General features: G+C 33.2%; 1 protein-coding gene across 3 annotated transcripts in view; it reads left to right on the plus strand.

Annotated features, from left to right (window-relative positions):
• Positions 1 to 210: 210 nt before the first annotated feature.
• Positions 211 to 13,516, plus strand: part of LOC128996404 (aldehyde dehydrogenase, dimeric NADP-preferring-like) — a 61,177-nt gene continuing 47,871 nt past the window's right edge. Inside the window, exon 1 of one of the 3 annotated variants that reach the window (XM_054421720.1) lies at positions 211 to 348. In XM_054421720.1, coding sequence (XP_054277695.1) covers positions 273 to 348 — 76 coding nt within the window. In that variant the 5' untranslated portion in view covers positions 211 to 272. The remainder of the gene's footprint in view (positions 349 to 13,516) is intronic. The other 2 variants (XM_054421721.1, XM_054421719.1) reach the window with 2 other exon arrangements.

The raw sequence follows: 13,516 nt of genomic DNA on the forward strand, positions 1-13,516 counted from the left end.
CAGCCTGCCAAAATAATAATAATGAAATCAGCAAAAATAGATCAGACACGTTTACAAAAGCACGCCCTTAATTTTTTTCATCAAGTTTGTAAACAAACCTCAAACACACACCGGAGGGTCCGATACCCAAATACCTAAACGAGGTGAGCTTCAAGGTCGCGTATCTCAAGGCCCGACGATAACAGCGCGCCAGTCCAACACCGCGGCCGCGACCAGAGTAGACCAGACCAGTAGTCCAGACCGGTCTACGCCTCCTGTACGTCGTGAACGTCATGGTGAAGGTCGAACCCGTCGACACACTAGCTAGGGTTCACACCGTCTTGGATATAGATCCCGTCGACTCGCTCGGTAAGTTATAACGATAAGTCAAGTGTTAATTAAGGTGATAACATCCTCGAAGGTAATTAAAATACTGTAGTTAATCCTGCTATCGCTCGAGGAGTTTTTAATTGATTTGGGAATTATGGTCGTCGTGGGTGTTAGTGGAACATTCGGTATGTTGAACATTTTGTTATTTGGATTTTAGACATAAAACATACTTAGTTAGGTGTCATTTAATTAGAGATGTAGGCTACTATTTGGTGTGTATAGAATCAAAATTTTTTCAATGCCATGAAATACAATTGTATATAGCAAGTGACAAGCGTTACTAAACTATAATTTAAAAAATACCATTGAGTTTTGAGAAATAAACAAGAGCTGTTTCCTTAGTACATACTTTTCAATGTGTATTGGCAATACAATAATTATTTGCCGTGCCTTGTTATTAGGCCTACATTTCGTTGGTTGTGTGTAGTTTACGGAAGATAAACAGTTTTTTGTGCATATAAGATGCAATTATTATTTGCTGGCTTCTTGGGTATGTAGTGTAGACCTAAATTTTGTAAGTTTTATGTGTGTTATTTTACTCGTGTGTTATACATATCTGGCGTGTAACAAACATTTATTGTGTATTCACCGTTCTACGGTTTGTATATTTTTAAACTGGATAGTACAATTCGTGTTGATCAGAATCGAGTATACTTTGGTGCGTAAGCCTTGTACGTTTAAATCGTATCTTTAAGCTGCGTTTTTTCAGAATGTGCAGAAAAAACTTAGTTTATTGTCAAGATTTACTCATTTATTTTTTATTTCTAATGTCCGTGTCCAACGGTACCCAGTAATTCTACTACTTCTACTTAAAATAAGTAGTAACCAGTTTTGGTCATTATACGTATTATACATTTCTGTCCCACCGTTAACCACGCTGAATTCAGTCATATCGCACAGATTGTATAAATTTATATCACATAAATGTTGTAGTAAAATTTGTTATCTCGTTACCATCGATTTTCGATTTTCGTATTATTTATCAACCGTCGAAGCAATGATATCAATATGACATATTATTTGTCCTAACGACAACATTTTTGACCAATGTAGGTTATGGAACCGTATATCGACGATTATTCATAATTCATCGTTTGCTGTATTATTCACGAAAATAAAGAAACAGTTTCCTTGGACGGAAACCTTAATGTTCTCGTAGTATGACATTAGTTAACGATCTGAAATACTTGATCAAGTTTTATTTATGGTAAACGTGAGTAAGCTATGAAACATAGGTGTTTCAGTATTATTTACATGGCCTATTATTATTTTATCATTTATAGTTAATTTCTTAAAAATGAATATTCAGAGAATATACAAATTAAACTTGTTTTAGCTGAAACAAAACTTTCCTCGCTCTACGCCAAATATTCACACAGATTCGCTGCAGTAAATAAGAGATTCTATAAGTTGCAACGAGTTTAAAAATAAAGAAGAACCTAGCTATCCATAGCTTATTACCTCTATCTGCTATCATTGTATGATAACCTGAAAATATATTTTAGACAATAGCGCTCTCAATAGAGTCTAATTGAACTATCATTTCTTTGGGTAAAAACGTTATAAAGCTTGTCCATAGACGAGGTGCCTTCTTTGATTAAACTCGTTTAAAACATAATGGTAAAACGCTGTGTCCAAAATAAATGGTTTAACTAACCTTGAAAGCAATTCAAACTTATTCCAAACAACTAACAAGTTTACAGTCCTAATAATCTTACTGTTGAATGTTATAATTAATTAGTTCAGAATGTGGTACGACGAATCCTTGATCGGGCCAAGCGAAACGGAATCCTAGGGAGAAATTAATTAATTAATCGAGTTTTCTTGTTTGGTGTCCGTACGTGTTTGGTGTAGTGTTGGTCAGCTGGCTTGTTATGTTTTCGTACTTTGACTTTTAGACACGGTAATGAATGTTCTGGATATGTTCCATTCTTAGGCAAAGTACTGAGTAGGCCTACCAACTCAGTACTTAGTGTCAATATTGAAATTGTTTATTCTCTATTGTGTACCTAGAATACCGCAAACCACTTCCGTCGACCCATACTGTCTGTCAGTGTCTGTACGCATTTACTATGCTGGATAAATGCGTGGCTTGTTCTTGTTAGTTAGTTTGGACAACGATGCATCAAATTAATTATACTAATTGAATAATTTTCCTACCTCGAAGCAATTTTGTGTTGATTCTGAAGTGGTAAACAAGGCAATTCGCTAAACATAATATTATTACCATTACCAACTGATGGGGATTCAACTGAAGGGTGTATTTATAGAACATTGATTAAGTATGTGAATGATCAAAACACAACGAACATATAAGAAGAGTTACTAAGAGATCACCTCTTTGTCGCATTTCTCTAGATTAGGCCGGTGAAGATTGTCACTTATTGGCCAGGAAGATAAATATAGTGAATTAGAATATCACTTTCCAATTTTATTGACCGGCCGATTCCTATGCTTATTGGAAAATCAGTAACTAAATCTCAGTGAAAAAAGACAGCCGTGAACTGTTCCAAATCGAATCATCAAAAACTACTGAATTCAGGAACTACTTCGAATCATGGGCGAAACGGTCGCCCACAGTTTAGTGGGTGATTACCAACGATATAAACAACTCATGGATCACTGGCTCAGTGTTGGCCGCGCGGTCGAGCTTCCCCCACCATCGACTGGCAGAAGCCGACGCAGCCCATACATTCACCATTATAAAACACACTTTTTATTTGCTGCTCTGTTGAAATTTATAGGGATAAAATATTGCTAACGCTTGTCAAACTCTTTTTACTAGTTAAACCTTTTATGTCTGTTTTGCTTCTTGCAGAAAATAGCCCATCTGAATTCTTTAAAACTACAAATTCACTAAACCCGTTTTGTAGATGTTTTAGGCAACTGATATTGCTAGTTCCAAATTGTACATGGTAAAATAATAAGTGATTACAAAAGAGAAATAGAAAGTACAATATTTGTAATTGAAATTCTACGTTATTAATCAAAATAATAGTACATAAACTTTTAGAATAATTTTGCTAAGTTTTTGCCACAGTGGTAACGTTATGTTTGACGTAAACGAGATATTTTTTTCTTTCAATGCTTAATGACAATGTATCTTACAAAATAGGTCATAAAAAGTATGCTTATCACGTTAATGTCAAGCATAGATTTGCGGTAAAAACTGGACAAATGTAGTAGGGTTTTTAAGAGTTCAAATGTGTTATTTTCTGCAAGAAAAGAAGAAGACATAAAGTTTAGAATAGTAAAAAGTGTTTGGCATGCATTAGCAATATTTTATATCTATATTTTTAAACAGAGCAGCAACTTAAAAAGGTGCGTTTTACAATGGTGAGTGTATGGGCTGCGTCGGCTACTGCCAGTAGGTGGTGGGGGGAGCTAGACCGAAAACAGCGCCCGCAGTGCTACTGAGAGCGCAATCCAGTGATTACTTACACAAATATACCACTAATTGTCTTTTTGACAATAGATTAAAATCTTATTTTCTTGTTGCGCTTATACCCAGCAATTCCAATCGAACTTGGTCCTTCTTTTGAGACTTTTGTGGAGAGTTTTTTGGGCAGATGTTTGTTTATAATGTTAATCAAGATATCCAACATAGTATTCAAGTTAAAATAATCAGTAGCATGTTCAATGGAGATTTAAAAAAGTAGTACTTCAAGCATGTGGCCTCAACACGTTGACTACTGAGTTTATTTGTGAGATACAAAATGGAAAGTAGGCCTACTAGTAGTAGTTTTTATTGGCCAAATGACTTGCATTCGCCTGTTAAAATAAAGTATTTTAATTTTTGTCTAATATCTTATGAAACATTATTTTGCAGGCGAAGTTTATCCTTCTTTCACGAAGACGTTATAAATTCTCTAAATCTTAATTAAGAAAACACCAACAGAACATATTTGCACTCGTCACCTTGGCTAGGTATTTGGCTGAGGATTACGAGCAACAAAACAACTCAAGCTCCAGTGGATGACAGGGACTATGTTGACTATTTAGCTAGCCTTAATTAACTAGTCATTGTCTTGGGATAAAACTTAATTAACTATTGGGATAAAACTGTCGAATCGAGGACTGTTCGTTCAGAGCTCTAAAATTTACAAAAGTTTATTATTATTTTTTATTGTTTCATAATTTTATTTTATTCCTTTGCGAGGTTTACCCCCAAATATGTTCACAGAATTGGGGTTTTTACGTTGAGTGTCATCTTATAAGATCTGCTTGTATAAAATTCAAATTGCTGTTATTAATGACATACTCCATTGTAGGCCTATAGATTCGTCTTCCCTACGTATGGATCAGGTAAATACGATTTCAAGATGTATTTTCTACCTGGTAATACATTGCGTTTCGACGTTTACCATTTGTTTCTTGTGATAATCAATTGTAAAACTATTTCAACCCAATGAAATATATTTGTTTACTAATGATTGTCCACAGGTATTATCCGATATTATCCTTAATTCACGTCATAAGGTACCTTGGAATAAGATTTAAAAACTTAACTTCACACCAGCGTTCTGAAACGATATTGTACATGAAGCACATTGAAACGTAATATTTTGCAACAGGACCAAGAGAAGTGTACTTGTAATATCCAAAGTAATTTCTGTTATTTATACTTTGTACGAATTGTTTCATACATTACAGTACAATAGGTTGATGGCGAGCCATTCTATACCAGCGCTATTTTGCAATACTAACTAGTTTTTTTAGTCATCAGATTACATTGACACAAATGGACGTTTTTGTTCATTTTCGCAACGTATTACAATAACAGCAGTTCGTTGCGACATATAACATTACAATTTCATTTCGTCTCTCCCTTTTCTTGTATATCGTATGATGGTTATAGATTTAGACTAAAATGGGCTTTGTTCGTAATGTTAAGATCCACATATGTAGTTGCAGTTTTAAGAAATGATTTCAAACAGATGATCATAAGTTGCGTGCATACGGACCCGTGCGAAAACTGAGCATTATAATCAGGTTCAAAACTTGTCTGCGATGCATGACGACAACGCAATATCCTTTTACTTTTTAAATAATTACTTCGCTGAACGTTTTATCATTAGACTATAAAAGACATAAATATAGCTGTTTCTCCAAATAAATACAACTCTTTTATTTTAAAATAGAAGCTTTTTGTATTGATTTAACTACGAAATTATGGGCCTAATCTGTAAATTACATAGATTGTAGATATACACCATAAAGGGCCATTTACCTACCTCAATGAGGTTACAATTATCAATGAAAGTGCTATTTATTTATCTCCTGCAAAAAAAATAATTTTCATAAACTGTCTCGTCTCTGATAAATTAAAAAGTTACTGTATAAGGAAAGTAGGTCAGAATGACTGGATATTTGAGACGAAGTCTAGAAATAAAAAAAAACTCTAGTAGAGGGCGACGTCCTTGAGATAATGATAATAGTTACAATTTTTCCATCTGCTGTATCATAAGCTTCAAAAATGACATTTCGATCGTGAAAAACGGGTAAGTAGGAGATGTAGGAAAGGGATGTTAACAGAGAAAACCCTTACTGTATTACGTATTTTAAGTTTAACTTCAGTTTAAGATTTTACATTAGAAACAATGGAAAATATTTAAATAAACGTCCAACTCTTAATCGAATTTAGTTTCTTAAAAACAAAAATACGTAGAAATTCGGAAAAGTTAAAAACTAATAAAGATAAATCAAAACTGATCAATAATCTATCAGAACCAAGAACTAAAGCTGTAAACTAAAATAAGGTATATGAATGAATGAATAAATGTTTATTTATTTCCACATAATATATACAGAAAACAATGACACAATTTTTAATACAAAATACTTACAAAATAAACTAAGACGAAGAATAAAAAAGAACATTTCTGTATAAACTAAATTAAATTGATTGTATGAAATACAGCAGACATAGGCAAGTGCTGCCTGTGCGTCTGCTGGGTTGCTATTTAAATATTTATAGTAACCAAGTTATATGGAATTATGCCTAATTATATTATGTTGTTTGGACAAATTATCATTTAAAACAACTGTAAATACACTCTTTATCTCTCTATAATAGTTAAGACTTGTATACTGAATTAGAAAATATCACACGTCTATTTTTTACCAGCAGTTCTAATATCACTTAACAGTGCCATTATCTTTGTACAAACACTGTGATAATGCAAAAGATTCGTTCACAAGGTTAGTTCAAAGAACTGTATGTTTATGACGATTCGTTGTAGGTATAAACGTCAGTTTTACATCAACAACCAGCTGTTTGTATTGTTGCAATATTTTTTCAATGTATGTATTAAGATCAAGGAGGCAGATCGCAAAATCAGAAGTGGTTTTGTGATATGAATAATGATGGACAATGAGGTAGATGAACCTTGAATATTGATTTTGAATACCGTGCTGTATGTATAAAGAGTACAGGGTTTCTCCAAAACGTTTATCAGTTGAATTACGGTTCTTTAAATTATTTATTAATAATAAGGTAAATTAATTTCTACATTTTATTAAATGGCTTACTTAAACTTGTGTTGCTTTAATAATTGATTTTATCACAACAAAAGCAATTTTCTGATTTTGAACAGATAACAAAACAGCACTCTGGATAACTAATCGACTCAATGGAGCAAACTCGATTAAGTCGATTAGCTACCCTGAATGAGAATGATCAAAACAATAAAATCTTTTCATGAGTCACCAATTGAAAATATCTAATAAGTTATTAATAAATAAGGATAACAAACATGTGTACCTTTGGGGAGATAATTAAATCCCGTACTTGTTCCAGAGTTTTTAACTTTTTTTGTAAGTAATTTTTAATTTACCATCGAAAATTTAAAGTGCTATTCAAAATCGTGTATAGCTAGATAATAAGCTATGTCTCTTCATTTGAATCATATGTTTACATTCTTCCTCAAAACGTTTAGACTTTTAGACCAGCAGGTTCACACTGGTCTAGTTCATAACAGCTGTTCAGGAAGTTGAGCGAAACAGTTTAGTAAAAATATGTTTCTTGCATGAACTATGCGTGTTACACAACTGCTCATTACGTCAATGTGTTACAGTATAATTTTGAGTAGCTTTTGACTCTTCAGTCGCTCATCAGTTCTCATCAACGAGTCATTAACATATGAACTGACCAACACTTGAAACTTTTCATGAGCTTTCTCTTGCAGGTCGAACGTCAAATAGTGGTAATATAGGACGTCTGATGAGAAAATAATATGAGCTGAAATGTCGTTGAACGTTTTACTAACCTTTAGAGTCCTTACTTATACTTATACCTTACATGCGGTATAGATCAATGTATTAGTTTTCGGAATGTCCCGGAATTTAAAGGACTTTTATTTTGATCATGGACATTTGAGTACAGTTTTGAACAATCAGAAACGTATGTTATTTTATTCATATCCAGTCTCTATTTTGACTGTTTAGCTAATTGGCTTGCCTTCTTGCCAAACAATATGGAAGAAAACTAGCCAATTAGTTTAAATATCGTTTGTTTTACTAATTAGGTTGAGTTGTAGGCCTAGTGTTTAATTTATAAATTTTACTAGTAAGAGTAATCAGATTACATTGACTTAATGGACATCGCCAAAGTCAATGTTGATGTAGTTTGTGGTGACTATAACAACTTAATAAAGAAATCCAAGGAGTGGGGATTTCTTTATTAAGTTGTTATAGTCACCACAAACTACATCAACATTGACTTTGGAAAATACAAGTAGACTTCTCGTCTAAATTTAATATTGGGGGAAATAAGAAGGGGGAAGAATAATTATTTCGTAAAATTCAAGTTTGATATACCTCGAGCTTGTTGCTGTAAATTATCTCTGAAATATTTTTATCATCTGTAGGTGTACTCATTGGTTTCATTAGCAGTTGGTGAACGTCAAGCAGGAAGCAATAATTATGAATTAATCGTTTTGTTTTGCACGTATGGGACTATAAACGCTTGTGAAATGACAATAAATAAGTATAATAACACATCATCACAACACTATACAGAAATAAACCTTAAAAAGTATTCTACTAATCCATAAGGAGGACATTCAAAAGGGAGTACAGTATTTCTTATTGATGGACCAGTAGTATAGTATAGTCTAGTATGGCAGTCCAGTAGTCCAGTATAAAGGTAGCAAGGTCCTCCACAACGTTCTGGGATAATAGGCAGTTTAACTTGACTCCAATAATCAGCTGTTTTCAAGGTCGACTTCGACGGTTTACTCATTTCAGTCAGCTGGAGCAGAATCAGCTGGTCTGAATACAGATGACTAGCGATATTCCACAATTGAAGTTACGTTGTAATTTTAAGGTAAAATGGGTGGATATTCCCTATAGTTAAGGGCGCTAGAAGCGTACTCCACAGAAATTTATGGATTGATGACGTAAGTTATTTAATTATTTGATAACTCAATCCGTTGTGCTACAATATCAACATTATAAATAGGGTAAGTTCACCAGTAAATTACTGTTAAGCTCGATTTTCCATTGAATCCGACGTGGGTAAATAGGCTATTTAATCGACAGTTTAGGAAATAGTTTTAACGTCATATCTGTATTCTCATTCACTTCTTAATGATAAAACCTAATATATAATGTCCAAACTGAGTGTGGAAAAATATAATTAAAAATCATTGCACCAATGGATTACCGCATATTATATAACAATTTAAAATTTTACTAACCTCCTTCGTTTTCATTAAGCCACCCGTTGAAGATACTCACGTCGAAGCTGGACACCCTGTATACAATAAAAATAACCATTTCATCGTCGTTGAACTATAGATTCTATTAAATGGCAATTTTTCATCTAGTAGATGAACTAACTAACTTACGGTCAAAAATCCTGTTCAATCATCATACCCAAATGATTTCTGATGAGATTTCGTGTTCTAGTCAATGACTGAAACGGTCATTCAATGGTTGTATCCAAGCTCATGACCCATTATGACTTACTTGTAATAATAATTTTTGGTTTGGTTTGATTTTAAAATTAGTACAGAATTTTAACATGTTTACTTTGAATTACCTACTATTGAAGTGTCCATCAATAATCAAAGAACCAAGACAAACACGCAGCCTTGTTTGTACGAGACGCTGCAGTGGAAATCTTGAAGATAAACTGGTTTGGAACACTTTGTGTTACAAGAGGTTGATTGACACTTTATTACTCAACCAGAGACACATTCAAGAGAGGTTCCAAACTTCAAGAACTACTTGCAAGACCGTTTGTTCAGGCTAGGCCAAACTAAAAGCTTTGCTTGGGGTGGTCATTCACTGTGCACTCGCTCCACTCCTCGGATAGTCACCACAAACTACAGCTGACAAATTATTTTTTCTGCAATGTGGTCTAACATTGAGAAAACCACAGAGATGCGTGTTTTGAAACCGAAACTCATAACAAACAGGTCACTTGGCATTGGTTCTCTACGAACCCGCAGAGATCAATACTGTAATAGTGAAATTCCCAAAATCTTTACACAAAATTAGATATAAAGTAAGATGTTCTCCATAAGAATAGCATTAGAAGCCATTTACTGCTGTTTTTTGTTTATTTCAATACAGCTGATTGTGATTTATCACTAAGCCAGTACCGGTACGCAATATTAACATTTGGATTACTTATTTGCCAGTAAATTCTACATTGTACTGTATACTATATAAAACCTGGGATAACGGTACCTAAATGAGAATTTTTCGTGTACATGTACATCTATTCTGACACATAGGCTAGGCAATTGTATACCGAGTTTGTTTGGATATTACAATAATTGTTTAGTCATATTTAAGCTCTTTAGGGACTTATGTCCCTTCAAGCCACTAGTTATGATCTAACATTGGATATAGATAAACTTAAACATGTCTAACGTTTTCCTTTTTTGAAACAAAACCTGAACTCTTTCTTACGTTAAACATTCCAATTTTATTTTTGGTTATATTTTCGTATGCTATATTTGTCCTAGAATTTCTCCATTTCAGTAACAGGTACAATCATTTGTAATAGTTTTTTTTATATTAATCTTGTTGTTTATTTTTGAATCTTTGAAAACGGAACTAACATACAAAGGATGACAGTTAAAGTTACGAATGGAATAAACATGTTTTAAATAGTAGGAACTACGTTTATTCGTAGATTCTCGACACTTGCTGACAAGTTTTCCTTGAGGATCAGCGGATGGAATGTTAACTGGCAATTTATGCAGCTTTTTTATTTAGTCGACCTCAAACAAGGTAAAATGTGATAAACGATTCAAACTGAAATCATTGAAGATTTAAATACTGTACCAATTAAATTCAAATGTTGTACGGTACTTGTGGGTTTATATATTTTTTAATACCAGTCAATCAAAGCAACTAGCATGTAAGGTATTTACGATAAATAATCGTCATACCTGCTTGGTAATAGCTTCTGTATCCGATAGTCAATGGTAATAGTAAAACTAAATATAATATGTCAACATACTACTGCACATACAATTATTGGGGTTGCTGTTATCTTGTTAAACCGATACCTTTGACTATTAATACAACTGTATCCAATAGTCAATGCCGATACCTAGCCTATCCAAATACAGTACTTAGCTCAGTGCGTTTGGGAAACTGGAATCTGATCCCATCCTCAGATACAAAGAACATATCGAATGAATATATCAGTACATAAATAGTCATATTACAATCAGTGGATATTGTTGAGAATCATAACCTTACAAAATAAATGTCAGAACAGTCAACCTGCAGGATGAAATATATGAATGGAAAAGAAAAATTGTAAAATCTACACTAGTGCACTCAACCATTTTACAACAGTACATTCCAAAGGATCATAATAGTAGCAATAATTCTTATAACAGCATAGACATACCTTACAAACAACATATATTACCAATAACGAGCTTTAAACTAAGAACTATTATTTTTGAGATCATTAGATCCATACAACCTAAATTACAAAGTTGCTCAACCTAAACAAATCTGACTTAAGCAAAAGTAATTAACAATTTTCCTCACAGTATTTCCAACGTTTTTTTAACTTTTGTAATCTCTTACCCAAACACCAAGTGACATAAAACTCTAAAACGTAATATACGACCTAGTTGAAGTTCCAGTGAACTTAACGAAACATTTCACTTCCTATACTACTTTAACAGATTTCTAGATAATTGAGTTTTACGATGTTTAGTCAATCCTGAAACAATGTATTTGCGGAAACGTAAGGACCAAACCTGTTTATAAAGGTTCAAGGTTTATCCTTCGCCTTGTCTGGGAGGAAACGGTCTTGTTATGCGTCGAGAGACTGCGGGCTTCAAGGGCGATCTTTAGTCAAGGTCATTTAGAGGACACTGAGAGTTAAAATCTTGGTTAAAAAATTATTGATTCTGCTTAATTAGTTGCGGGTTTTCTCGACCGCTATTCCTTTTCACTGATTGTCATGTTTACAATCTGCGTACGGTAGTAAAAACATCAAGTAATCAGGTCGCCGGTTCGATCCTGGGGAGATTCTGTGGCTCTTTAATAACTTAAAGGTTCGAAACTGGACCCAGCTGTTCTTGATAATTTGGCTTTTTGGTCCGGGTTAAACTGCATACTTAATGTTAGCAAGAAAGCTACACAAAGAATCTCACTTAATTCTACACTCACGTTTCATCCGTACACAAAGCGCGTGTAAACTTCTTGATGATGATGTGTAAATTTGCTGTACTTTAGCATTTAGAAAATATGTTGGAAATAGTATACCATACTACTATACTTATAAGTGACACTCATTAAATATCCTACTTTATGTCGTTAGGGATATTAAATTATTAAAAAGAGATAAATTTATACCGTACCTCATTAAAACTGTATCCAGTACAGAGATAAGTCTAAGTAAGTACAGTATGTTTAATCTATGGCGAAACTGTGAAACATTGCGGTGATCTTTTATATGTATATTACTCTATTCTTAGATGTAAGAACACAGTTTAAAAGCACTTTTTAGTAAATTCAAACTATTTTGTTCTATTAATCATCCGTATCATCCGTATATTAGGACATTTTGTAGACGTAGCTTATTTGGAATCAGAAATTGTAAAAATCTATATATATAATTTCGTAAGTCAAATTTTTGTAAAGAAATTGTGAGTGACTGGATGGCCGTAGAAGGATGGGAGGGGTCTTATTTTAAAGGTCTTGACGTGAATTTTGAGGGAAAACTATTCATTTTTCTTATTTTTTTACCATAAATTCGCAACAGAATAAAACTTTTCCCATTAAAACAACATGGGGTTTAGTTTGTTTACATCTTTTGAAATTAAAACAGTGATCAATACACACATTTGGTTTACTTTTAGCCAGTCAACTATGAAATGTATACTATAATAAACTGAAAGATTAGTCGGAAAAACGTCTGCATTCTTTGTTTATATTTAAATCATATACTCAAGTTTCATTTTTTCATGCTTTTACGTTATTGTCGTGTTAAAGGAATAAACGACATAGAATAAATATTCTGTATTATATATATAGATAAATAATCAATGAGTCTAAATTAAATCTAACTTCTGTTTTGTTTTTATTTTTAAATCATATGTTCAAGTTTATTTTAAATGATGTTGTTTTCTTTATATTTCTACACATTTTAAGGTTAAGGTTGTGTAAATATATACAACTAAAATAACCTATAAATGTTATTGGTTCTAAAATGGTGTATTTGCATTCCTTCGTAAGTAAATTTTTTTAGTGCAGTGAATATACAACGTAGAGTAATCTTATTCGATCATACTTTTATAAAATCACCAGGGATTCAAGATGTTTTGGTATGTAGGCTGCTGGATATATATTCTTTTCATCATAAGTACCGTAATTAATATGAACGCCAGGGGAATACCACAAAGGCGGGGAACTGTTCATAGGAATGACAGTGCGCGTAGGAGAGCAAGAGTAGATAATGACGAACCTAATCAAGATATGTTACAACCCCTTTTTAGGAGACCCATGGTAGACGAGAGAAATGTAAATATTCATGATGCAGGATTACTGGACCAAGAGTGCATTCAATGTAGTGCTCTTCATTTTAGAGAAGAACTAACGAATAATCATTTTATGACATGTTGCCATAACGGACTTATTAACCTTCCTCAGTCAAAAACTAATG

The sequence above is a fragment of the Macrosteles quadrilineatus genome, unplaced genomic scaffold (genome assembly GCF_028750875.1).
Source record: "Macrosteles quadrilineatus isolate MER2022 unplaced genomic scaffold, UCM_ALF_1.0 Scaffold_6__1_contigs__length_79288215, whole genome shotgun sequence".
NCBI classification, from domain to species: domain Eukaryota; kingdom Metazoa; phylum Arthropoda; class Insecta; order Hemiptera; family Cicadellidae; genus Macrosteles; species Macrosteles quadrilineatus.